This window comes from Ursus arctos, unplaced genomic scaffold (genome assembly GCF_023065955.2).
Source record: "Ursus arctos isolate Adak ecotype North America unplaced genomic scaffold, UrsArc2.0 scaffold_9, whole genome shotgun sequence".
Lineage (NCBI taxonomy): Eukaryota > Metazoa > Chordata > Mammalia > Carnivora > Ursidae > Ursus > Ursus arctos.
Window position 1 is genome coordinate 650818 of NW_026623111.1, and position 27090 is coordinate 677907.

At 53.4% G+C, this 27090-nt stretch overlaps 1 protein-coding gene and 1 long non-coding RNA gene across 4 annotated transcripts in view; both read left to right on the forward strand.

Moving 5' to 3' along the window:
- Positions 1-847: 847 nt before the first annotated feature.
- MAEA (macrophage erythroblast attacher, E3 ubiquitin ligase) overlaps positions 848-27090 on the forward strand; it is a 37667-nt gene continuing 11424 nt past the window's right edge. For 2 of the 3 annotated variants that reach the window (XR_007187838.2, XM_026485886.4), the window contains exons 1-5: positions 848-958; positions 20359-20541; positions 22675-22878; positions 26141-26263; positions 26924-27037. Coding sequence is in view for 2 of the 3 variants with exons in the window: in XM_026485886.4 (XP_026341671.1) it covers positions 890-958; positions 20359-20541; positions 22675-22878; positions 26141-26263; positions 26924-27037 (693 nt within the window). In the remaining variant the exon portion in view is untranslated. The remainder of the gene's footprint in view (positions 959-20358; positions 20542-22674; positions 22879-26140; positions 26264-26923; positions 27038-27090) is intronic. The other variant, XM_026485887.4, reaches the window with a different exon arrangement.
- Positions 1124-18155, forward strand: LOC130543208 (uncharacterized). The gene is made up of 2 exons (XR_008958372.1): positions 1124-2017; positions 2654-18155. It is a non-coding gene; the product is annotated as an uncharacterized LOC130543208 (long non-coding RNA).

The window sequence follows — 27090 nt, forward strand, 5'->3', positions numbered from 1 at the left end:
GAGCAGATGTGGGGGGCAAAGGGTCTAGGGCGGCCCCCCTTGTTGCGTCTTAGGTTTTTTTCAACACTACTTTTAAGTTTTAACAAGTTGTTTCAGGAATAAGCGTGAAACACGAGAAATGGTTTAATTTGAAAGTCTTCTCCTAATTAATGACATCTAATTTCATTTCTATTTAAAAAGGGGACTAAGAGGGTAAGTTATTTTGAAAGGGTAGACTGTGAAATGGTTGCAAAGGAACCGGAGTACCGTGCTGGATGCTGGCCCCGTGCCATCGGTGGGGAGCGCACACTTTCCTGACAATCAGTGCTAACAGCTCCGCCTTTCCTTTCCGATAGGAAACCCGAGGTTCTGCCTCGGTCTCCAGCACCTGCTACGCGGCCGGGATGCAGCCCAGGGGACAGTAGGTGGCTGACATCCAGGTGGCTTGCAGCCGTCTCGGCCACGACCCCAGGGGCCACCCACGACGGCCACTATTAGAGGGACCGCCTCTCGGGAGCCCAGGCGCCCCCACAGCCGCATCCCTCGCCAATCCTCAGCCTCCCTGCTCCTAGGGGCGCGCGGCACCAGACGCCGGCACTGGCCGGAGCGTCCCGCCGAGAGCTCGTCCTTCCCGGCCGCGAGTTCAAGGAGGAAACCGCCCAGCCGGGCTTCCCGCTAATTGGCTGAACGAGAGGAAGGCCAGAGATGATTGGTCGGGCCGGACGCCTCTCCGCGCGCACGCCGCGGCCGCGCCTTCTTCCGCCGCCGCTGTCTGATGGGCGGACGCGATTGGAACAAACGCGTCGGCCCGCCCCTTCGCGCCCCGCCCCCGCCGGGGGGGCGCTACGTCACTACCCGGCGTGCCGCGCGCGGCGCTTCCCCCACCCGCTAATGTTTTGGCCGATTCAAGATGGCGGTGCAGGAGTCAGCTGCTCAGCTCTCCATGACCCTGAAGGTGCAGGAGTACCCGACCCTCAAGGTGGGGTCTGCGGGCCGGGCAAGCGGCCGCGCTTGGCTGGTGCCCGCGGACCGCGGGGGGTCGGAGGGGAGGGAGGAGGAGCAGGATGGGGGCCGGGGCGCGGCCTGGGGCACCGGGCGGGGTCTGGGGGGGGTCTGCGGGGCCGGGCTTCCGGGGTCTGGGGGGCTCTGCGGAGCCAGGCTCCGGGGTTCCCCGGGGTCTGAGGATCGGCAGGGCCGCGCTCCCCAGGGTCCGAGGGTCTGCAGGGCCGGGTTCTCCAAGGTCTGGGGGTCTGCAGGGTCGGCCTCCCCGGGGTGTGGGGGGCCTGTGAGGCCGGCCCCCGGGCTTCCCGGCGGTGGCGGGGTCTGGGGGGCCGAGCTTTCTGGGATCTGGGGTCCTTCAGGCCGGGCGGGTGTGGCGTGGGGCCGTCCATTGCCTGCCCGGCCTTCGAGGACTTCGTGGCAGGGAGTGGAGCGCGTCTGTCTGGCGCCCCTCTTCGCCCTCCGGAGCCCGATTGTGGCCCCTTCGTCCTTTAAAAAACAAAAAAACAAAATCAAACAAAAAAAAAAACCCGTGAACTGCCCCAGTGACATTTTGCGGTAGGCAGGCTGGTGACTTTGGGGGCTGGGATTGAGGCCGGGATTTCCAGGGTGTGGGGTCGCGGGCGCCCTGCAAGAGTGCCCGACGGCTGGTGGCCAGGTGTCCTCCCGGAAGCCTAACGTCAGAAGGTGTTGATGTGTTGGCTTCCCGTCTCTAATTAGGGAACCTGTAAAGAGAGACCTGACGACCTGATGGGAACCCATCTTGTGGGGCGTCACCAAACCTGAAATACAGCCCTTGCCGCTCGGTTGCCAGTTGCGTGACCTTGGATGGCCACTTAGCCCAGTCGCCTTCCCTGAGCATGAAGTCCCTGTGTCTGGTAGGAGGGGCCGCACTTGCTCCTTACCTAGTTGGCAGAGGATTTGATGGTGAAGAGCGAAGCACCTGGAAACAAGTTTCTTGGGAGATCAAGGTCATAACATTCCCAGGAGAACCGTGGCTGGGCGTTTGTGATTCTGAACTCCTTCCTTGAGAGGCCAGGTAGCTTTTCTTTCCTCCTGGAAGACCCGCGCGTCCCTGTCCACCTCAGGGGTGATGGGGTGGTGGGTGCAGTGTGGCGGGTTCAAATACTGCCCCGTTGTGTGCATCACTGACGGAGAGGCCTCAGGCAGGGTACTTACCTGCTCTGAGATTGCTGAGTTCTGTCACATGTAGGTAATGATAGCACCAGGGCCACTCCAGGTGAATCGAGGGGTTCCAGGCTGCCGGGAGTGGTGCTGGCACAGTCGTTACTACTCAAGTCGTACTGCCCTGTGCACTCCTCGCCCGAAAGCAGAAGCGAGGCTTTGTTGCTTTTCGTTGACTGGCAGTGGAGCAGTGCTGTTTCTCCACACCTTATTTGATCAGGGAGGATAGGGGAGTGCTGCCGACTGTGCCAGATGCCTGTTGTCTGGGCCTTTTCAGGATTAGTTGGTGGGTATTTTTGTATTCAATTCCTTGAAGACCCTGTGGCTCAGAGAAACCATGACATCATTCCACCTGAGGCCCCCAACAAAACATTTGGGTTGATGTTTATCCCTCCTCTCCCCACTAAATAAATAAATAAATAAATAAAATAAACAAATAAATAAGGCATTTGTGGGGAGCAGTTAATTGTTGGTCTGTTGTCTCACTCAGCCTACCCCCAGGCCTGATGTTGGAACTGACAGAACTGTGGCAGTTTGTCATGTTTGGGACTGGCTGGTGAGTGTGGACAATACTGGACAGGAAGGGATTTCCCCTCCAAGTTCTCTTCTGTGGTTTCATAATCCTGATTGTGATTGATTTCCAGAGTTACTAAATAGCCTTTGATTAAAAAATAATTCTGATATTTATGCAGGTAAAGAAACATTACAGCGTCATTTCAAGTGAGCTTGCCCAGTTAAAAGGACTTTTATTTCTGCTTTAGAATGATTTAAATGAATTTTTGAAATCAGAGAAGCTACTTCCACCATTTTCCCTCACAAATTGTCTGGATCACCTATAATCCATTAACACGTGTCATTGTTGAGAGTTGACATTTTTTTCTAGATGTTTTCAGAAGTGATTCCTAGTGGATAATGACGAAATTTCCCTGGGAAACTAGGGACCCTTGACTTAGGAGTGTAAGTTAGTACAGAATTCCCCAGAACACTTAGGAGCTGTTCTGGTCACTGTCTTGAGCACGGTCCAGATGCAGGTGCCTCAGGGCGGCAGGGGCACCGTGCAGACAGCAGGGAGAGGGGATTGAGGGCCGAGGGGCTGGAGTTCTGAAAGGTGTATGCTGTGCTGCTCTGTTTCAAAGGCACACTGTCCTGCAGGGTAACAGGAGCCGAGTCCTCGTTGCTCTCTTGACGGGCAGTTCCTCCTCGGACACGATGAAGGTTCCTTGCTATTCAGAGGATTGGCAAATCCGGGCAGGCTCCTCACAGCCCCAGGGCTGGGGGGGGGGGGGGCTCCTGGGTACCTGTGGGCACTGGTCTTACTTTCTTGCACCGCGGGAAGAGAATGGCATGGCCGTGACATGTTGCCTGCGTGCACTGAGCTGGACACCCTCTCCTCACTGAGCCCTCAGTCCAGGGGCGTGGTGGGCCAGCACAGGCCTCTCAGTGGCCTGTGGACCTTCGGGCTGGGTGATTCTTTGTAGTGGGGGTTGTGCATTATAGGGTGTTTATCAGCACCCCTGGCTTCTTCCCACCCCCAGAATGTCTCCAGACATTGCCAGATGTGCCCTGGGGAGGCAAAAATCGCCCTGGGGAGAACCATTGCACTGGATTTTGCTTTGTGGACCTTGTTTTTACGTTCTTACAACAGCAGGGAGAGTGGGGTTCGTGGGACACACCTTTGTGTTCTGGGCCCAGCTGTGAATCTTTATCTGTGAGCACATTGAACTGGAGACCCTGTTTTAATTATGCTTTTAAAAGTGTTCTCTTGGGATGCCTGGGTGGCTCAGTCAGCGAAGCATCTGCCTTCGGCTCAGGTCATGATCCCAGGGTCCTGGGATCCAGCCCCATGTGGGGCTCTCTGCTTAGCAGGGACTCTGCTTCTCCCTCTGCCTGCCTCTCCCCTGCTCGTGTGCTCGCTCTCGCTCACTCTCTCTCTCTCTCAAATAAATAAATAAAATCTTCAAAAAAAAAGTGTTCTTTTATATAAGTAACTCATGTTTACTTTCCAAATTATTCTGCTCATCACCCTGTTAATATCTTGTTATATTGACTTCTGTTTTTTCCCCTCAGAGAGCTGAAGTAAAATAATATTTTAGAGACCTTCTCTACCACTACCCAAATCAGGTGGTGGCCCTCACAGCCCAGGAGAAAGGGTCTGGCATTGGTCCCTGGGAGACCTGGCTCTGGACCCCCGACTCCTCACCTTGAGTCTCACCTGTACCTCTCCGTGCTCATGGGGGCTTCTTCTTGGTCCTCCCAGCCTGACAGCTCAGTCCTCCATCCCAGCTGCCCTCTCTTCTTCACGCGTGACAGGCCAGGGTGGGGGTGGGGGGGCACGGGGCATTGCTCCCAGCTGGGTCTGTGGGCGTATTCTCCTGTGTCTCTGAATTCTCTACAGGACTGTTGAAATGTTCTGCTTTTAATTTGGTGACAGTCTTGTTGACCAAATACTGGTGTGCAATTTCAAAGCCTGGGTTTGTGCCTGTTGTAGAAAGTCTGGGTGCCAATTATATGCCTAAAGTTATAACTTTTCCAGCTTGGTCTTGGCTGGATTTAGGGGATCATGTGTTCTCAAGTTTGAGAAATAGTGGTAAGCATGAGCGTTTGGTCTTAAGAGACAAAATCGTAAGTGTGCTGAGTCCGAGAGGGTGGCAGCAGACTGGGTCCTAACTTCTTTTTACTTTAGATTTTTTGGGTTACAGAGTGAGCCATTCTCTCTTTCTCAGAGCTGGTTGTATCACTGAAAGACGCTGACTGTCTCTCTGGCTTGGGGCAGGCATCTGAGCATGGTGTCCGTCCTCTTCTCAGGCTCCAACCTTGTCAGACCTCCAGTGCACTGTCTGCTCTTACCGGAAAGAGCCTCAAACTGCCTTTGCCTTCCAGAATCCTACCAAAGCTAGAGCGCAGTTGAAATGCTTTCTTCTTACCCTTTGCATTCTCCTGATCTTCTGCTCTTGTCTCTCGTGCCACTGCTCAGATACTTGGCCACAGACGAGACACTGGGGTGGGATGGGCCTTTGGGGAGAGATACGGGTCCACATCACGGTGGGTGCCCTGCTAGCTGCAGGCCGTTTGTGTTATTTTAAACAAGCTTCATGCCGGGAAAGGAAGGGTTTCCCAGTGCACCATTCTCTGTAGCAGTGGGGTAAGCTAGAGCCAGTGCAAACCTCAGCCCCAGGCAAGCAGCTTCAGCAGTGGGCAGGGGTGGCTGTGCCACAGACGCTTAGCCTTAGGTCTGAAGGTGGGGCTCATTGCTGCTTCTCCCTCATAGAGCTGAGGTGCCAGACCCCGAAGGCCTCGTGTTCCTTTGGCCTGTGCTCCTTGCTGCTCTTGAAGAACGTCTGAACGCTCGCCGGGCACTGCCAGGGGCACTGGGGTGTCACAAAGAAAAAGACAAGTGGGGTCCCCGTCCTGGTGCCACTAGGCTTGGCAGGAGGAAGGCATTAAACAAGTGGGCGCAAACATTTCTGATCCTCGAACAAGTTGAGTCGGACACACATGGGGGCACTGGGAGGGCTAGGGGCCCACAGGGGGCACGATGGTCTTCAGTGGGCAACCAGGGCCCTTGCACTCTGGGGGAAAGCTCTGTGGACTGTGTTGAAGTCTTGGTGCACCCTAGCACCATCGGCACACGGTCCTGTTGGAGCCATAGGGCTCAGGATGTTCCCAGAGCCACACAGAGGTTGTGACAGTGGGGCCCTGAGGGCCTGGACCTCACCACGGACCGTGTGTGCAGGTCAGCGGGAGTGGGGAGCAGGCTGGGAGGCGGCCGGCTGCTGTGAGCGGCGTGACTCCCTGAGTGCGGCCGCTCCGCACTCTTCTTGGGGCTGTAGACGGAGTGGGGCCGTGCGGTGCCGGAACATGGCTGAGCATGGTCTGCCAGTGGCGCCTGTCGGTCTTTTTGGGTGTGCGTTGTTCTAGAGTCTTTATCCTTGAGGACAATTAGTTTGAAAGCTTTCTGAGAAAAAGATTTATTCACTGTTACAGTGACAACTAAGTGATAGAAACTAGGTATTATTAAAAAGTTTAACAACCCAACTATTCAGCTGTATGTGTCTGATGGAGAAGAATTCCCATGTGTGCTAACGGTCTCGCTGACCATCACCTCCTGACTGCGGACCCCGCGTACTGCACAGCCCCCGCTTCCTGCACGCTCCTCCTAGCCCCCGTGGCCCCAGCCTGGCCTCCTTACCCACTCTCACTCATGACAGCTAGCACCATCCTGCAGCCTGCCCGTACCTTGTTAGGGGCTGCCCCACCAGGGGTCAGCTGCTCGGAGCTTGCCCCTTCTTGCCTGCAGCTCCGGCACTTACCTCTTTTCCCTCTTACCTCAGTTTCCCCTCTTCGCTGGGTTCCATCAGCATGCACGTGGCTCCTATTGCCCCATATCCTCCTCCAGCTGCTGTCTCCTCTTCCCGCCCCCTCCTCCTGTGTGTCTCTCCTGGTTCAAGTCAGTTTTGCCGCTAACACTCCGCGAAAACATGTTTGTCAAGGTCACAGTCAACTTGACGCTGCTAAGTGGCCAGTCACAGGGCATTCGCCTCCTTCACTTGGCCCCCCGGTGCTGTTCTCTTGCTTCCTCACGGTTAGTCTTCTACAGACGCCTTTGCCGTTACTATGCATCCTCCAGCCTGGGGGTCGTTGAGGCTTCCATGGCGGCAGCCGGCCCTGGAGAGGCTTCTGTGCTCTGGTCTCCAACTGCTGCTTCCAGCCAGGCCCCACCCTGAACTCCCACCAGGATCATTGGCTACCTGCTGGGTCTCCTCACACGTCTGAGCAGGACACGGATGATACCGCATGCAAAACTGGGCAACGCCTGATCTTGGGCTCCTTGGCACCCAGCCAGCCCATCCCAAGTGAAGACAGTATCCTCCTGCCCCTTGTGCAGGGTTTGTTAAAAACCCTGGGGGTGTTCCTGATGCCTGTGTTTCCTGCAGTCTTTCTGTGACCCGTGATCCCCTTGTTGGTCTGCATTGGCTGCAGGGCTCCAGTCCGCTTGCGGGCAGCAAGAACGAGGGAGGGGAAAGGGAGGGTGCCAGCTCCCCCGTGGGGCCTCCCAGAAGTGCTGTTCAGCATTTATGCTTAAGCTCAGAGGCCGGAGCTTGTGGTTGGCTGTATCTAGCTTCAAAGGGACCTTACAAACACCAGCCTGGTGGTGGGCTGATTGCTGCCCTGGCCCTGAGTGCAGTTGGGGTTTGTGGCTCCTGCTGGGCTCTGTCCTTCCTCACGGCTTTAATCAGAGTCTGACACAGCTGCCTCCAGTCTGTCTGCTTGCTTTTCTGTCAGAGGCCCTCATTGCAGTACATGACCCTCTGGGCCGGAGGCTGTGTTTTGCTCCATCACGCCCTGGCTTTGGCCAGGCCTCCAGTGATCCTTGCGGTGTCTGGCGGTGAGCACCCACTGGTGGCCCCTGCTCCTTGAAACAGGGTCCTGTTTGGCTTCCAGGTTTGCGACCCCGGCCAGGTTCCTCCCCAGCTCGCAGCCGCCCCCCCTCCTCAGTGTGACCGCTCGCGGTGCCGGTGATCTTGTGTGGCCTCATGTGCTCTGAGGACTCTGCATACCAGTGACTCCCATACGCTTAGCTCCCCAGTCCCAGAGCCCAGGATCCCGTAGCCTCACTTGGATCTCTGTTAGGTAGCTCAGCATATGTAGGTCTGAACTCCTTAACTTACCTGCCTCCTCCCCAGTCCTAACTCCCCATCTTCCTTGTCTCAGGTTAAAGCCTTGACCCCTCTGTCCTCACAGCTTATGTCCATACGTCCTTCCGCGTCTTCCCTTCTTTCCTCCTGCCACCATGGCCGAAACCATCTCTGTGGGTTGAGGTAGCCTCCTGCCTAGTCCCGGCTCTGCCCGTGCCCAGCACAGCCGTCATATCGCTGTACCAGACAGTGCCGTTCTCCTGTCCTAGTCGCTCTCTGTTTAACTTGGGGTGCAGAGCAAGATTGTGAGAGTAGTTCTACAGGCCCTGTGGCTTGACCCCTGCCTCCTCCTCCCCATCTCCCTCCTCCAGCTCTGCTCCCCTTGGGCACTTAGCCATGGTGGTCTCCCTGCTGCCAGAAGATGTGCTGGCGTGGGGGCCTCAGAGCCTTTGCACTCGCTTACTCTGCCTGGAATCCTCTTCCTTCAGGTGTTCGTCTTTCTCATTCCCTCACCTGCTTGGATCTTTGCTCAGGTGTCACCCTCTCGGCGAGATCACCTTATTTAATCTGGGAGCCCTACCATCTCCCTCTTCTCTGTTTTTCTCCTTTGCTGTTACTGTCATACTGTATTTTGCTTCTTTGTTTCTAACCCTTGGGATTGTAAGCTTTGTGGAGAGCAGAGAGGAAGTATTTCTTCAGTTAACAAATGAACTATTAAGTATTATTTTGGCAGTTCTGTCCAAAGAAGCAAAAATTGAAACAGAAGTAAATGTAACTTTGGATGAGACATAATATGTTTATGTACCCAGAGAACACAAACTAATTGGAAAATTACTACAGTTAATGAGAAAGTTCAACACAATAGCTGGGCACATGAAAAATACACAAAAATCAGTCACTTTTCTGTGTCAGCAATAACCAGTGAAAGCACGTCGTGGGAAAATACCCATTCCCAGTAACCTAACAGCAGCAGAAGTAAAGTATCAGGGTGAGCTTTGCTGGACAGCGTGATGGACGCTAGAGGAGACGCAACATGGTTTCTCAGTAAAGGCCTAAAGGAAAACCAGCATCAGCACAGAGTGTCGTGTCTGTTTGAACACGCTAATGACTGAAGATACCGTCTGGCTTTTTTGTGCCAGGTCACATATCTCTTACTTGTAATCGGGGAGCACAGAGAAGGGCGGGGCTGTGCCTGATGCCAGAGGCAGGTGGGAACCTTGCTGCAGAACTGCTTCCAGTCACACGTTGTAGCTAAACAGCGAGGATGCCTGCGCCGCTAGCGTGCGGTATGCAAGTCAATACTGCTGTCCATTTGTGGCTGATGTGTTGTATTTGGTCAGTGAGCCCGTCCCAAGGGCTGGAGGGCACTTGACCACGTGCAGGCATGGCCCTGATACCCCCCGCCCCCGCCGGTGTTGGTGGCCGGTGCTGTGCTGCCTTGTGTGTGTGCTGGCTGACTCAGGATTTGCAGCTCGTACTGCTTTACTCATGTCTGCCTTTCTAAAACGGACCAGTGGCATGAGAAGATTTCTGATGTACCCAGCGGGTGGCCGATTAGACAGGCCTGCACTCAGAGAAGAGGGCGTGGAGGTGCTGACTGTGCTCTCCCCGCCTCAAGCTCTGTCAGCCATGCTGTGAAGTGAAAGGTCTTTCTCTTCATAGCCCCCTGAAGCTGACCAGAAATGTTGTTTTTTTAAGAAGCCTGTTTGAAACTGGCTGAGCCTCCCTCAGGGTATGTGCTGTGCGTGGGGGAGAACCTCAGGGATGCAGGAAGCCACTGTGATTTGGAGGACTGTCCCATGCCATACACAGGAGCAGGAGGCAGAACTCTCCAGGACACAGACGTCTACTGCCACTCAGGGCTCAATCTGACACTTTAGGAGATGTTATTGTCTTCGTGATAAATAGTTAGAAACCTCTTCTGAGGGTTCTTCATTGTGAAAGATAAAAAGTCCCATGACATTGGGGAAATACTTCCTTCCTGTGCTGGTTAAAATGGCTGAAAACATTATGATGACAAACTAAAATGCATTTCTTTGTCAGCAAATACTGTCAGAAAACCCACAGCAAACATTGGAGAAGGTTTGAAGAAACACATACTAGAGCAAATGACACAGTGTAGGAGGATTGCTATAGAGCTGGGGGAAAGTACAGATGTTTTGTACAAATCTTAACTTATGGCGTTTGCCAGATTCTGTTTCAATTATGAAAACAGGAAGGATTACTTTTTATGAGTCACTGAAGGGGAAAGATTTAGTGAAGGAAATATAATTTAACATCAGCTAACTAAACAGAAATCCTGTGATCTTAAAAGCTACAGTGCAATGAATTACAAAGGAAAAATTCAGTAGATTTGATTAATATGAATTTAAATCTTTGGTATGCTTAGATAAAATAGAACCAGAATTTAAAAGCAAATAACAATTTTTAAAGTCCCCCAAATGTGAACCATAAAGAGCTGATTCACACTGATAAGAAAAATGCAAGACCTCTTTTCCTTGTTGAGTGTTAGACAAGGAGCACAAAGGGAAAATGTGTTGGATTGAACCATGTAAAAAAAAACAAGTGGTTTCACTAGTGAATTCTGTTAAATGTTTAAAGAAGAAATAACACCGAACCATGTAAAAAAAAACAAGTGGTTTCACTAGTGAATTCTGTTAAATGTTTAAAGAAGAAATAACACCGAACCATGTAAAAAAAAACAAGTGGTTTCACTAGTGAATTCTGTTAAATGTTTAAAGAAGAAATAACACCGAACCATGTAAAAAAAAACAAGTGGTTTCACTAGTGAATTCTGTTAAATGTTTAAAGAAGAAATAACACCGATCTTTAACGAGCTCTTCCAGAAAATAGAAGAGAAAGGAACATATCCCACCTCACTCTGTGTGGTCAGTACTACCCTGATACCAAAACCAGACACAGTATTCCCTGTGAATGAATATAAGTGTTAAAATCCTCAGCAGCACGCTAGCAAACTGTATCTGACAACATGTGAAAAGGATTATGTACTCTGAGTAAATGGGATCTTCCCCAGGAATGCAAGGTTGGTTCAACCTGCAGAAAGCAGTGTAACACACCACAACAGTACAAAGGACAAAAGCCACATGATCATCTGAACAGACACAGGAAAAAAAGGCACTTGACAGAACCCAATACTTTTTTATGATAAAAACACTCAACAAACTAGGAAAAGGAGAGAACTTCCTCAACCTGATAAAGAGCATCTATGCAAAAACCACAGCTAACATCATGCTTAGTGGTAAAAGACTGAAAACTTTTTTCCCCCTAGGACAAAGAGGCAAGGATGTCCATTCTGGCCACTTCTAATTCAGCGTTGTCCTGGAGATTGTAATCAGGGCAGTTAGGCAAGAAAAAGAAATAACAGGCATTCAGATGGGAAAGGAAGAAACAAAACTCAGTTTGCAGATGAAATGACCTCGTATATGAAAAGCCCTAAGGAATGTACACACAGTGTATTAGAACTAGTTCTAACGTGTATAATCTAGTTCAGCCATGTTGCAGGATACAAGATAAGTACATAAAAATAAGTTGTACTTATATACTTTAGATACGAACAATCAAAAAGGAATGAAGAAAACAATTTTACTTAAAATAGCATGAAAAATATTGAAATAGGAATAAGACTTCACTGTTAAGATAGCAATAAATTGATCTATAGGTTCAATCCAGTCCATATCAAAACACTAGCTGGCTCTTCTGCAGAAATTGAGAAGCTGATCCTGAAATTCATATGGAAATGCAGGGGATCCAGAATAGTCAAAACGGTCATGTGAGACCACTCAGGCTGTGATAACAAAATACCAGAGACTAGAGTGACTCAAACAACAGATCCTTATTTCTTACAGTTCTGGGGGCTGGCAGGTCCAAGATCAAGGTGCCATCAGAGTTGGTTCCTGGTGACCCTCTTTTTGGTTTGCAGATGACTGCCTTCTCGCTGTGTGCTCACATGAGAGAATGGGCATGCTGGTCTTTTCCTCTTATGAGGACGTTGATCCCATTATGGAGTTGCCACACTTGTGACCTCATCTAAACCAAAGTATGTTTCAGACGCCCCCAACTCCAGATACCATCACATTGGGGACTAAGGCTTCAACGTAGGAATTTTGTGGGGGACCCAAACATTCAGCCAATAAAAATCTTGATAAAGAACAAAGTTGTAGGGCTCACATTTCCCGGTTTCAAAACATTACAAATTACACTTTCTGATTGCTGGTAAAAAGGCTAAAGGTAGATCAGTGGGCTAGAACTGAGAGTCCAGACATAAGCCCACACATAAGTCCAGACAATAAGCCCATACCCTCAATAAGGGTGCCAGGACAGTTACATAGGGAAGGGAGAGGCTTTTCAACGAGTGTTTCCAAGACAACTGGAAAGAAGTTGAATCCTTCTCTCAAGCTGTATATAAGCATTAAGTCAAAATGGATCAAAGAGTTAAATGTAAAAGCTAGGGTTCTTAGATACAACACCTGAAGCACTGGAAACCAAAACAAAATTGCAGGTTGGACTTCAAAAGTGAAAAGCTTGTGCTTCCAAGGACAGAATGGAGAGAAATGTTTGCATGTCACGTTTGGTAAGAATCTGGTAGTATCCAGAATCTACTAAGAGTTCTTACAGTTCAATAATGTAAAGACAACCCAATTTAAAAGGAGCAAATTATTTGAGTAGACTTTTCCAGAGAAGATATAGAAATGGCTAATAAGCATTGAGAAGATACTCAGCATTATTAATGAGTCAAGATGGAAAGTAGCCCGTGTTAGATGAGGATGTGGAGAAACCGAAGTCGTCCTATAGTGCTGGGGTGTGTAAAATGGCAAAGACGCTGTGGAAAGCAGTCCGGCAGTTGTTTAAAAAGTTCAACATAGAGTGGCCAGCAGTTCCATTCGTAGGTAGAGCCCCCAAAGAAGTGGAAAGGTGTCCACGTGAAAACCCGTGCAGGACTTTTTGTAGCCTTGTTCATAATAGCCAAAACCGCGGGAGCAGTCAAAATGGCCACCAACGTATGAATGCGTAAGCAAACGTACATTTGTGCGACAGAATACTGTTCTTCGGCCATAAAAAGGAACGAAATGCACGTTACATCATGACTGAACCATGAAAACATCATGCTAAGTTAAAGCCAGACAGAAGGCCACAGAATGTATGATTCCATGTGTACGAAATGTCTGCGATGGGCTGGTCCACACAGGCAGGAAGTAGATTATGGGTGGTTGGTTGCCTGCCTGTGGGGAGGACTTCCATAGGTTGGGAATTCTCTTTGGGGTGATGAAATGTTCTGGAAGCATTTCGTGGTGATAGTTGTACAACCTTGAGATAATATTAAAAACTGAATTGTACACTTTTAAGAGGGTGAGTTTTATGGTGTCTGAGTTATATCTCAATTAAAAATTGGTAAAATGATGGCCTATCAGCATTTTTGTAGGATTCAACTTAATAGACAATTAAAGAGCACTCATGCAGGGGTGCCTGGGTGGCTCAGTCGGTTGAGTACCTGACTTGATGACAGCTTAGGTCTGGAGCACAGGGTTGTGAGTTCAAGCCCCGTATGGAGCCTACATAAGAAAGAAAGAAAAAAACATTCATGCACAGTGCTGGCCGACCTTGGGAGGGTATCCATGACCTGCAACTGCACATGTGCACTTCAGGATAGATCTGCAGAATTCGAGTAGCCAGGTCAAAGGTTAGATGCGGTTTTGATAACTGCTGTCAAATTCCCCTCCCCTCCACACGCTCCCTGCCAGCCGTGTATGGGGTCCAAGTTGCCCCCAAACCTCACCATGGGTTTTCTGTAGCTACCCTGTCCAGTACAACAGCCCTGGGCCCCACATGGCTGTTGAGTGCTTGAAATGTTGCTGGTCCAAATATGTGCTCTGAGTATAAAATAAAATTTAGCACAAAGAGAAAAAATAATGTAAAATGTCTAATAAATGAAATATTGGGGGGGTGTTGGATTAAATAAAAGCACACTGAAGTCAGTTTCATTGCATTCTTCTTAATGTGGCTGCTAGAAGACTTAAAACTTTGTGCGTGGGGCACCTGGGTGGCGCAGTTGTCAAGGGTCTGCCTTCGGCTCAGGGCGTGATCCCGGCGTTATGGGATCGAGCCCCACGTCAGGCTCTGTGAACCTGCTTCTTCCTCTCCCACTCCCCCTGCTTGTGTTCCCTCTCTCGCTGGCTGTCTCTATCTCTGTCGAATAAATAAATTTAAAAAAACAAACAAACACGTTGTTCGTGTGCCGCTCGTGGTTCTTCGGAGCAGCCCTGCTCTGTGGCTTTCTCCTTTCCGTTTCCTTTTGGTCCACTCACGCTCCAGTTATCTTTGCGTGGCCATCCAGATTCACAGCAAGTACTGATTTGTGGACTTACTCTCCCCATCTTTGTTCTCTGTCTCCTGTGCTTTGTGTGTCTTTTTTCGTTTCCTTCTTGGTAGAGTGATAAGGTTTTCTTTGTTCCATGTAATTTCCTCTTGTGGTTCGGCAGGCTCACAGCCACACTCGGGTTGTGACAGATGAGAAAGGTCTCCAGACATTGTTTCCAAGGGTCCCCTGGGGAGTAGTCTCCCTGGTGGAGAACCACTCCTCCCGCTGGTGTGCTGGTGTTCGAATGTCCCGTAAAGGGACCCCACGGCTGCACTGTGTGTCTTGCTTTTCCCCCTGCCTGTATCTGGGCATCATTGTGCGTCACCCCACATCAGCGGGCACAGTTTACCATCCCCATGGACGCATGTTGGCGATGGTTCCAATCTTGGGCTTTTACAAATAAAACTGAGCATTTGCGTACAGGTCTCTTTGCGGATACTCTGTGCTTGCCTCTCTTGGGATTGGCATTGCTGAGTGATGTGGTACGTGTATGTTGACTCTGTTCCTGAGGGTCACCCGCAGCACTGCCAGCGATACCCTCCAGCGATGTCCTCAGCCTGGCTGGCAGGTGCTGTGGACTCTTCTAGCCTGCAGTCGTGTTCTGTCTTGGGCTGTCCGGAGAAACAGAACCATCCAGTAAGAGAGGGAGACACAGCAAGAGGGAACAGGGAATGGGGAGAGAGGTTGAGACTGACCGTACAGGATTGGCTTACAGTATTGTGGGGGCTGAAAAGATCTGCAGTGGGCAAGCAGGAGCCCCCGGACAGCTGACGAAAGTCTGCTTTACTCAGCCCGATTCAAACTCGATTCTCCAGACACACCCAGAGCCGCGTCTGACCCTGTGTCTGCACCCTGTGGCCCGATCAGCTTGACAACACATAGAGCTAACCCTCACGTGTCCTCTTGTGGCTTGAATTTGCATGTTTCTGACTAATGATGTTATGTGGCTTTATTATTAGTCTTTTGTATATCTTCTTTTGTGACTTTTTGTTAAAACCCTTTGCCCGTTTTAAAAACGGGATTGTCATCTTGGTCTTGCGTTGTAAGTTCTAAATACGTTCTAGATAAAGCCCTTTGTCCCGTTCACACCCACTGAATGTTTCTCCTCGTCTGGGGCTTGCCTTAAACAATTGTCCTTCAAAGAGCAGAAGTTTTAGTTTGATAAGGTGTAATTAATTAATTCTTCTTTTATAGTTAGTGCGTTCTGTATCCCTGTGAGAGATCTTTGCCTATCTGAAGGTTGTGAGGGTTTTCTCCTGTGTTCCCATCTAGAATTCTATAGTTCTCGCTTTTACGTTTGGGTCCGCGATCACTTAAGAATTTTCGCCAACCGCGTGAGGTCCGGGTTGAGGTCTTCCCTGTCCCGTGTGGCTGTCCAGTTCTGCGCCATTGTCGCGGAGCTGGCCCTCTCTGCCCTGGGTTGCTGGGCTCCTTGGGTGGGGGTCCGTTTCTGGGCTGTCTGTCCTCTGCCGCTCTGGGGGGTGGCTGCACCAGGGTCCCGCTGTCTTGTTTGCCGTAGCTTCCTGGTAGCTGCTGAAATCAGACAGCGATGCGGTGGGTTATCAGTGTCATGGGACTGTTTTGTATTGTGGGGAGCAGCATGAGACTAGCCACCGTCCTCACCTGTAAGTGTGCAGCAGTTAGCCACATGCACGCTTCAGCCTGCACAGCTGAAACCATGTATGCGTTTGTCTTCGTCAGTTCAAAGTGCGGTTGACTGGGTACAAACAACAGAAAGCTCTTCTCCCGAGTCGTGGAGGCCAGAAGGCTGGGATGAGCGTGCGGGGTGGTCTGGTTCTGGGGAGGGTCTCTTCCGGCTTGCCGACGGCCGTCTTCTCCCATGTCACGTGCGGTGAAGACAGCGAGCGGTGCTTTTTAGAAGGATGCTGATTCCAGTCAGGAGGGCCGCACCCTTGTAACCCAGTCACCTCCCAAGGCTCCATCTCCATATGCCATCCCGTTGGGGGTCGTATTTTTGTGTGTGCATGATGGGGGTGGGGACACATTCAGTCTGTTGCATCATTAACCCCTCCCGTTTTCCCCGGCCCCCGGCAGCCGCCGTCCTTGGCTCTGTGTCTGATCGACCGTACAGTTCAGCCTTTCTGGGACTGGCTGTTTCACTTCCGTGTGTCCTACACATTCATCCGTGTTGCACCATGTGGTAGGATTTCCTTCTTTGCACGGCCGAATAGTATTCCACTGGGTGGATACACCACATTTTGGTAGTCTGTCCATCCGTCCGTCTGTCCACCCGTCCGTGGACACTCGGGTGCTTCCCTATCTTAGCGGCCGTGCGTAACGCGGCCGTGAACACGGGGGTGCCGGCGTCTCCTCGAGACCCTGCTCTCTGTTCTTCGGGGAACCTACCCAGATGTGGAACTGCGGGCCGTGGGCTCATTCAGTGCTTCGTTTTTGGAGGACCCTCCACACTGTTTTCCACGCGGCTGCGCCATCTTACGCGCCCCCCCCCCCCGCCCCACGGCGCACGGAGTTCCAGTTTCCCCACGTCCTCGCCAAGGCTCGTCGGTCTCTGCTCCTGTGAGAGCAGCCGTCCTGCGGGCCGTGAGGTGGGCTCTGCCCGGGGCTTAGACCTGCGTTGCCCTGAGTCTGGGTGATGCTCCCCACCTTTCCGTGTGCGGCTCGGCCGCGGTGTGTCTTCTGGGGAGAAATGTCTGCTCAGGTCCTCTGCCCACGTTGGGTTGGGTGTTCGTGTCCTTGCTGTGGAGCCCTAGTCCCCCCTGCCCCGGTACCAGACCCTCGTCTGCCGTGCGCTCTGCCCGGGTGCCCTCCCCTTGCTGGGCTGTGCTCTCACTGTAGATGGCTTCTTTCGCTTTGCACAAGTTTTAAGTTTGATGTAATCCCATTTGTCTGCTTCTGGTTTTGTTGTCTGTGCATTCAAGACTACATTTCAATATTTGCCTCTTATTTTGGAATTCTTTCAAAGTCTCTTGGACTTAGAGTCACCTTATCCGTGTTCCTTAGGCTGCAGATTGGTTTCTTTCCTTCTGGTTTGACTGTATTATTTACTGCTTTTTTCCTCACTGCTCTTTGCTGTATCTTATTTCCTCTCATTGATTTTGTTGTTTGTCTCACTGAGGACTCTCCGAGTAATTTTCCTCCAGAAAAGGGTTGTGGGCGCTAACCTTGGCAGTCCGTGCACGTCTGGAAGTATCTTCATCTTGCCCTTCTTCTGGAATGAGAGTTTGGCTTCGTTCAGGATCTTCAGCATTTCTGAAATTCCATTCCTTCATTTGGCAAAAGCCCTTTTGGAAGAAGCCTGTGAAGGAGCTGTTGGTGACTGAGAGCAGGGGATAGTTGGGGAAAGGCGGGGGAGGACAGGACCCCAGGCTGGGTGCCCTGTGGGCAGAACGCTGGCAGCTTTCCAGGGCCAGCCGCCTGGTGTCCTCGGGACGGAAGCTGGCACAGGAAGCTGCTCAGTGCTCCCTTGACGTAAATTCTGGGAGCTCCTGGGGGGAGGGGTTTCGCTGTGGGCCAGACCGGTGGGGGGCACAGGACACGTGGGAGTACGGGCCGCAGAAGGTGAGGTCCTGACAGCTCAGCGCTGTGGAGCTTGTAAGCAGGTGTGGGGCTGGAGCATTGAGGGCAGGTTGTGAGTCCTTGGGTGGGAGGAGAGGCCACAATGTGGGCCATTTGGGGGGCTGACTCAGGTCCAGGGGAAGACGCAGGCCATGTGCGAAGAGCACAGTGGAGCTCACAGCCTCCCAGAAGTGTACGAAATTCTGACTTAGTTTCTTTTATCAAAAGATAGAGGAGGGGCACCTGGGTGGCTCAGTCGTTAAGCGTCTCCCTTCGGCTCAGGGCGTGATCCCAGAATCCTGAGATTGAGCCCCACATCAGGCTCCTCCGCTGGGAGCCTGCTTCTCCCTCTCCCACTGCCCCTGCTTGTGTTCCCTCTCTCGCTGGCTGGCTCTCTCTCTTTGTCAAATAAATAAATAAAATCTTAAAAAAAAAAAAAAAAAGAGTTAACGTTGACTTTAAGCTTACAGTATAAATTGTTGGTCCTGGATGTTGATGACGGACTAAAGGTGAATGTTAGAGCATGGCCTGCTTCCTTTTTGGATAAAAGTTAGCAGTGGAGACTCCAAGCCTGTGGTGCTTGCTTCAGGGTCTCCTTTTGCCTTCCCTTCGGTTGTAGGGTGGGCCTCAGGCCGGGCGTCGTGAGTAGAAGGCAGGACCTGAGACTCCTGGGAGTCCTGTGCTGGCGTCCCCTGAGCTGGGATGTGTTGACCACAGGGGAGCTGCTGACTCTTAGCACGGCGGTGTCCAGCGTGTGTAACGGCGCTGTCCTGCTGCTCACCTGCCTTTCCAGCAGCCTGGAGCCAGGGATGTCCCCGTCACCTGGCGTGTGCTCGGGCGGACGGTGTGTGCGGCTGTGTGGCTTTTTCTCTTCCTGTATTATGGTTGTTTTGATTGTATTTATTGAAATGTAATTTTAACATCTGAATCTGAGAGTAAAACTTTGAAGCTTTTGTTATCAGGCATCGTGGGATTTGTTTCAGTTCACTTTCCAGTAATTCTGCTACTGTGTTTTATGAAAGCGTCAACCAGGTCAAATTGGAAACGAACGCCTGTCCTGGCACAGACAGTTTGCAGGGCCCCTGGGGTGGGTGGGGGCTCTGAGCACAGCCCACGATTCTGAAAGGGAGGAAGCACGCGTCAGCGTCCCACCATCGCCCGGCCCCAGGGCCTCCGCCGAGAGCTCCTCTCCTCTTGTCCGGGAGGAGGCTAGCAAACGCATGCACCTAGCTCCCTATGCTGTGCTGTGTTATTATGAGGTGCGTTTGCCAAAACTGAGGCCCTTTCCTTTGGACGTGGAGGTCGGGGCTCGTGTCTGCGCCTGCTCGTGTCGCAGCTTCACCCTGGTCCACGCGCCACTGTGGAAGGCTCTTGAGGTACTGTGAAGCCAGGACAGGCCTGGTTAGGTCGTGGACCTGCGGTGCAGGTGACGTCGTATGGGTGTCGTGTGTGCTCTCTGCCGCTCTGTGTTAAGGACGGTCGTCTTGCTTCATCTAAGGACCCTCCTGTCTTGCTTGTGCTAGACCGTGGCATGGTTGCAGGAAAGACTGTTAGACCCGCCTGCTAGGGATGAGCCCTCCCCGGGTGGTGTATGTGGTTTGTCTAATGGCATTCTGGCTCTTGAGCCAGTAAGACCCAAGGTGTGGACAGGGATGGTTACCCACTGCTACCGTGTCCCCAGGGCAGCTTGAGGGGGAGTGGCAGCTGGGGCAAGGACAGTACTGGACCCCTGGCTGGTCTTGGGGAAGTCCTGCTGCAGGGGCCCCTCGTTGGTGTCTAGGTCACCTTGGTGTCTGCTCCTGGGAATCCCGGGCTCCTCCCTGCCAAGCACACAGTTGGCGCCTAGCACCTGTTGGAGCTGGCAGTGCCCCCTGTGCTGCTGTGGGTGGAGTGTTCACTTAGTGTGGTGTGCAGCCGCAGTGCGGACTTCCACGGTGAACCGCTGGCCACCAGGCGTCCGAGCCGTGCGAGCAGCACACGCTGAGCGGGGAGTGCTGGACCCACAGCCAGGAGAAGGGCCGGGAGGAGTGCTGGCAGCCACTCTCTCTGGAAGAGCAGAAGCGTAACAGCGACACGTCATCCTTCCTGGGTCTTTTATTTGTCAGTCTTGTGTAGGCAAAGGTGGTTTTGTCACTGGGGGCAAATAAGCATTGTCTGATTGAGATGAGCTAAACGTGCACCTGTAGTTTCCTGCTGGTGTGCTGCCGCCCCGACCTGTCCGTGTGTCCTCCACCTCGTCCTGCGCGACCATCGCGGTGTCCCGTGTCTGCGGCGCCCTCCGGGCCCATCACAGGCCGCTGCAGGTGTTCACATCGGGTGGATCTTGTTGTGGTCGTCTCCTTAAACTGGATGAACTTTGGGATGATTTTGTCATTGTGTCCTTAACGGTTTTTTGGAAAGAAGGAGCTGTGCTGCCTCTGAATTTGGGGACAGTATGCGTCTTCACATTAGTGCCCTCATCCAGGAACACAAATGATCCTCCGTTCACACAGGCCTTTTGTGGGCCTCAGTCAGGTTTTAGAGTAGATGTGTCTTTAGAGCGCTAGAAGCCTAGAACTTCTGTCTGACGAAACGCCATGTGGGGGGTCTGGGTGTCCCGCACATGGGACCGCTGCTGCTCACACACCAGTTACCGTTCTTCTCCAGGTGCCCTATGAAACACTGAATAAACGCTTTCGGGCTGCTCAGAAAAACATTGACCGAGAGACGAGCCACGTCACCATGGTGGTGGCTGAGCTGGAGAAAACCTTGAGCAGCTGCCCCGCGGTGGACTCCGTGGTCAGCCTTCTGGATGGTGTGGTGGAGAAGCTCAGTGTCCTCAAGAGGAAGGTCAGTGTGGCGTGTGGACCGTCCTGCCCGCCTGCCCACGCGTGGCTGTAGTGAGGGTCCAGCAACCCAGCCTTAACCGTGTAGCCGGGACGTCCCAGAAAGGGGCTGTCTTTTGTGAGAGCTGGAACGCGGCCGAGACCAGGCAGCCCTGAGGTGGGGAGGTGGGCCCTCACGGCAGAGTGCGGGAGAGGCGAGCCCTCCGTGCTGTCTGTGCCCTGCAGCCTCTACGGGGTGACAGGCTGGCTCCCAGCCCCGTGCTCCTGTTCCTGCAGGGCTGGGTTGTCCTTGCTCCAGAGTGTCCCAAGCACAGATGGGAGGCAGGTGATTTATTATTTTTTAGAATTTCACCTCAAAGCTTCATGTAGGGCTTCTCGCTACTGTGCCCACTGAACAACCCAAAGAACGCAGCAAGATATTTTAAAACCTCTTACTGAATGTATCAAAGGGCTCATGAGACAAAGTTTATCACCAGAATTGGAGGGCAGGGGCCAAGGGGAGAGAAGGGCGGGACCCACGGCTGCCTTGCTGGCCAGTGCCCAGGGCCAGCTGGGGGCCGGGGGAGGCCAGGGCTGGTGGTGGGACCTGGTGGCAGTGCATGTCCGGTGGGGGTGCCCCAGGAGTGGACTTGCTGCACAGAGCGTCATAGCCTGTCCTGGAACACCCAGGGGAGCCAGGTCCCTCCTCTTGAGCCTGGTGGGAGTGGTCCCAGCTCGTGGTGCCTCCAGGTGCCGGGCACACTACATGCACTTCTCGGGGGAGAACACCATCCGTCAGAGCGGCAGAAACAACAGACACTGCACAGATTTCAGACGTAGAGACTATCAGGGACCAGACTTGACTGTGTCTGAAGATTAAACAGACACTGAGAATATTTGCAGAAGATGTAGAGTATAAAGTGTGTTTGAGAGTTTAAAATACAGGAAATAAAACTTCAAGAAATTAGAAGTATAAAAACTGAAATGAAAAACTCAAATGTAGGGGGCCTGGGTGGAGCAGTCGTTAGGTGTCTGCCTTCAGCTCAGGGCGTGATCCCAGAGTCCTGGGATCGAGCCCCACATCAGGCTCCTCCGCTGGGAGCCTGCTTCTTCCTCTCCCACTCCCCCTGCTTGTGTTCCCTCTCTCGCTGGCTGTCTCTCTCTCTCTATCAAATAAATAAATAAAATCTTTAAAAAAAAAAAAAAGAAAGAAAAACTCAAATGTACATGTTTGCTTATAACACCCTTTTTAACATTTAACAATCAAACAAAGCTAAAGAGAGAATTTATGAGCTGGAAGGTAGCTGTGAGGAAATTATTGAGAAGTTCTAGCAGCACACAGAACTAAAAACACAGAACTATGTAAGAGGGTGGGAAGCCTCAGAGACTAGAGCAGAGACCGTGTTTGACCAAAGTCAAGAGAGGGCACAGGAAGAGTGGCCAAGGATCTCAGAACTGATGGAAGTTACCAGTTCAGAGCCCTAAATGGGCAAATGAAAGTAAGCCTTGGATTTCACATCATGAAACTGAAAAGAGAGACAGAAAGTCTTAAAAGCAGCTGGAGGAAGAAAACCACTTCCAAAGGAGCAGCAAACATCCTGGCCACAGGTGGCAGGCGGAAAGGCGTGGCACGTGCTCGAGGGAGACGTGGGCCGGCCAGGCCGCTGGGTGAGCCTGTGCAGCGCCAGGTGTCGCCCACACTGCGGAGAATCAGGCCACGAATCCGGCCCCTCAGCGGCACTGACCACACAGCAGGTGCTGGACAGTTGGCTGCTGTCCTGGCCAGCGCTGATTCAGGACATGTCTGCGGAGCTGTGTTAATTTTGAACAAACTTGGAGGGAAAAAGTATTATAAAAGATAGAAAGTCGCAAACTGAGAACAGATGGCTTAATTAACTGGCAGCGTAGCTCCAGATTGTGTAAAGTCAAAAGTGACATCCCTGAAAAGAAGGTGCAGGTCCAGAACTTGCTGTGGGTAATGGCAGCTGCAGCCAGGCCTGCCTTGGGTGCCGGGCGGGGGTCTCTCCGTTTTGCTTCATCCCCCAGTCCGGGGACACCCGCCCCGTCCTCTGACTTTTCCTTGCGTCCTGTTTGTGAGGGTTCCAGGTGGGGGCAGCCGTTGCTGTCCACCCTGAGCCCCTCTCTGCTCGCGTCTCAGGCGGTAGAGTCCATCCAGGCGGAGGACGAGAGCGCCAAGCTGTGCAAGCGCAGGATCGAGCACCTCAAGGAGCACAGCAGCGACCAGCCGGCGGCCGCCAGCATGTGGAAAAGGAAGCGCATGGACCGCATGATGGTGGAGCACCTGCTGCGCTGCGGCTACTACAACACGGCCGTGAAGCTGGCGCGCCAGAGCGGCATCGAGGTGGGCACGGGGCCCTTGCCGCATCCCGGGGCGGGCGTGTGGCGCTCGGCCGCGCAGCCTTCCTGGCCAGGGCGGGTGTGCCCGGGTTTAGTGTGTTTGAGCTAGGGGACCACGCCGGGTGCTTCTTGTTTGCCCGCGTGTTCTGACGAGCACGCCTGTGGGAGGGGATCGTTCCCGCTCGGTACCCACCCTTCCGTGACTGTTTTTACTGGGGTAGGGTCTTTTGTCCGGGGTGGGGTGCATTTTCCATCTGTCTTTAGCAGTGCCCGTGGTACAGGTGTAGAAACAGGCGGTGCTCTGGCCTGCAGGGCGTGTGCAAGCCCAGCAGCATGGAGCTTTGGAAGGAAGGCTGCCCGGCGGTGGCGAGGACGTCCAGTGCCCTCACTCCCCTTACCAGGGCTTCTCAGACCCACGTGCACCTTTCCCTAGCTTTCGGGCTGCCCCGCTGCTGTCGGGCAGTGTCTACCTCCCCGGCCCACCAGTCTCCACTCTGCACCCACTGGTCCCTCGGCCCTGCCCTCCCACCCTCTTCCTTCCCTGCCCAGCATGGCCAGCATGTACCTGATTGACGGGCTCTCTGGTCGTCGTGTTTGCCTGGCACAGCCTGTGCATCTGCGGGGGTCCTGTGGGTGCTCACACATCCCCGCACTCCTCCCTTCCTGCCCCTGTGAGGGTGTGGCCAGATGCTCCTAGACTCGAGGAACATGTGCTTTGAAGGGGAGAGAGGCATGAAGTCAAACGGGATTGTTTACAGGAGTGCATAGGGCAAAGGGGCAAGAGGGCTGGTGATTTCCAGAAGGTTGGTTGGGGTGGGCTTGCAGAGAGGAGGGGAGGGTCCCAGGACAGGCCTGGGAGCTGCCCTGTCCTGGGGTGTGGGATCTGAGCACATGTGGAACTCATAGAGTGGGGCTTCCCCTCAACTGAGATGGGTGTGGGGTGGGGGTTGAGTTGGAAACATTGCTTTAATAGGCTCACTCTGGTTGCTCCGTGAAGAACAGAGTATGGGAGGCATGGGGGACCCAGGAAGCCCATAGGAAGCTGTTATGTGTGAATCACAGTGATGGCGGTGGGGCGACCTTGGACATCCTGTAAAGGGGGCACTGCGAGATTTCTGTGTGGAGCCCCCAGGTTCACAGCTACGGGTGGAAATTAAGGTTGCTTCTAGAAGGAAGCATAGGAGGAGCCTCAGGCCCTTGGGGTGGGGTGAGAGCTCCTGACGGGGTGGGGTGCTGACACCAGCGAAGAGGCTGATGTATCAGGGTTCATTCACATTTAAAACTTGTTTGTCAAAAGACGCCATGGAAAGAGTGCACCAGGTCTGCCCAGATGGGGGCTCTGTGCCCCACGCGGAGCCCTGGTCCTGGAGGAGAGGCCTGTCCCCAGTGGTGTCTTCGTGTGTCCGTCTGCATTAGAAATCATGGTGCTGGCATCTCACATGGGGTGACTCCTGATTGGCGTGATTTCTAGTCCTCCTGCAGTCATCCGGTTTAACAGCTCTGGTGTGACTCCCACACCCCGGGGTCCTTGGACATCCGAGACACCATCGGCCGAAAAGAGAGAGAGGGCAGAGACCCAGATCCCGAGGCCGTACGGACTGAAAACCAGAGATGGGAAATAGAGAAAGATGACCCTGATGTTAGGAGACCCAGCGTTTCCCTGCAGGAGGGTTCTAGAAAAGAGAAGAAAATGCTAGAGAGATGGCCAAAGAAGTCGGAGAACAGCCGACCTCTGAGAGGATGTGGGGCCGCGGTGCCCAGCACTTACTGCCAGAGCTCGAGTTGGGAGGGTGAGGGGTTGGGGGCCAGGAAGGCAGGGGGAGTCCCACCCCCATGTGAGGGCAGAGCAGTGTCTCTCTGGGTCTGTCCCCCGTCTGACCTTGCTGCCCCGACAGGCCCGCAGTCAGGATGTGGGGTCTCAGGCCAAGTGAGGTTGGGGATCCATCTGGTGGCTCCGGAAGACTTGGGTGGAGCGGCCTTTGCGTGGCCCTGCCCAGACTGCCCGCTGCTGAGCTGCCGTACAGAGCCTGGCGAGCTCACGGGTCATCTGCAGGCGGCCGACCCTGATGGCAGCACGCCCTTGACCTTCAGGTCAGGGGCTCTTCTGCCCTTGACCGGCCGTGGCTTGTCCACAGCGACACCCCTGCCTGTGCTGGCCCTTGGTCGCGTGATGGCACGCCGATGAGCGTTTCTCCTGGTTAGCGGCGGCGCTGTTAGCCGTAATGCACTGCTTACCGTGTGCATAGATTCGCCGTGCGTACCTCACTCGAGACCTCCCGTCTTACGCGGCACTCAGCTGGAGGACGGCGGCCCTTCTCCAGGCGCCGCTTCTGCAAGGAGCAGGACGTGCACATTCTGTGCTGAGCTCCTGACTCGGTTGGCTCAGGGCGGAACTGAAGTGGAGACAGCATGGCAAGGAGGCCGCCGTCTGCTGCACTTTGCCGGCCGAGGGGCTCTGTGTGAGGCCGCCCGAGGGTCCCGAGAACGCGCAGGCCGTACCACACTCGCCTGCTGGCCGCAGAACACTGGCCTGCAGAGAATTCAAGGGATTTTTGTGTCGGATGTTCCCCCTCTGTTTGCTGAGAAGCTGATCTTGGGTGACGTGTCGGCTCTAGTCGTTCTAGACGGGAGACATTTGTTGACCCGTTGAAATTTGTTTTCTTCCAATGGCTCTCCCCGCCTTTGGTGGTGTGCAGGCGTCTACCATCCTTTACCGCCTCCGTGGCCGGGAGGCCCTCGTTGCTGGCCTTGCTCCAGCCGTTCGCTGGGGACTGGCAGGCCCTGGACGCTGTGTGGGTGTCGTGAGCCCGGGTCCCTCAGTAGACGCGGCCCCACAGGCATCAGAGAAAGGGGGGAGAAGACCAACAGTGCGGCAAAGACACAGACAGCCCCCAGCCACCCACCCTCACTGCTCCTTCTCAGAATCTCAAATACATCTTCAGAGGGAACAAAACAAAACAAAATGAGGGTACGGGTTGCCGGGGTTCCTAGATCTGATTGTGAAGGGGTGAAACGGGGTCAGGCTGGGGGGGTGGCAAGGTTCTGGATGGGGGCTTTGGTTTGGGAGACGGTACTGGAATGCAGCGCCAGCCTCCACGGTGCTTGCCTGCCACTCGTCCCAGCCCCGGAGTTGCTGGAGGAGCCGGCTGAGCTGGCCAGGTGGGGCATGCTGGGGCACAGGGAGGGAGTCCCGGGGGCGTCGGTGGACTCGGGGCTGGGGTCCCGGTGTCCAGTGCTCTGAGCACCCACCACTTCCTTCCCCTAAGGACTTAGTGAACATCGAGATGTTCCTGACGGCCAAAGAAGTGGAGGAGTCCCTGGAGAGGCGCGAGACGGCCACCTGCCTGGCCTGGTGTCACGACAACAAGTCGCGGCTGCGCAAGATGAAGGTGTGCGGGAGCCCGTGGTGGGGCGGGGGCAGGGGCGCTCGGGGGCGGGGCGAGCACCTGCCGGAACCAACGCGCCTGCACCTGTTGGTTCAGAGTTCTGTGCTTCTGGTTGGGGAGGGTTGTTGGGTTTGGTGTGGGTTTGGGGTTATTTTTTGGTCGTGGTGTTTGGGTTTTAGGTAAAATCCCTAAAAAGGGCACCCCCTTCCGCATTATGGTTTGGACAAGTGTTGTGAGCATGGGGTTCTGAAGGAGTGAGGTGCCAACTGCCTGCGTGTGCTCAGCTCGTTAGCCGCGGCTGGGTCCGTCCCGCCCCCGACCCCTCCGTCACCGATGCAGGGAAGCCCAGTCCCGAAGCGCTGTCCGCCTGCAGCGGTGTGGAGTTCTGGGCTGGGGTCCTCTCCAGTACGGCTGTTCCTGAGACCCACGAGCAGCTTACAGAACAGACGCTTCATCAGAACCTGCAGAATCCAAACATGCTTACCGAGAGGTGTTATCACCTGGGGCTTGCAGAAATGTTTAACTTCTATTAACCTTCCCCTGCCTCCGTTAGAAAAACTGTTTGTTTTCTGTTTTCTAAACCGAGCGCCTTTAACCTCTCCCCGGTTGAGCTTGTCGTGTGCACATAGTCACCAGCCAAGGGTGACGCTCTCTGCCACTCAGGGCCGCCAAAGCGAGCACGACGCGAAGACGGGACGGAAAAGTAGAGTGGCCAGTGGCTCCCCTAAAGAGAGTGAGGATCTTGGTATGGAAACCATAAAAGGAAAGCCAGAATTGGTATGTAACACTCACCTGCTCTCCTGCTCCAGCCCCCACAGCTGTGCTGCCCG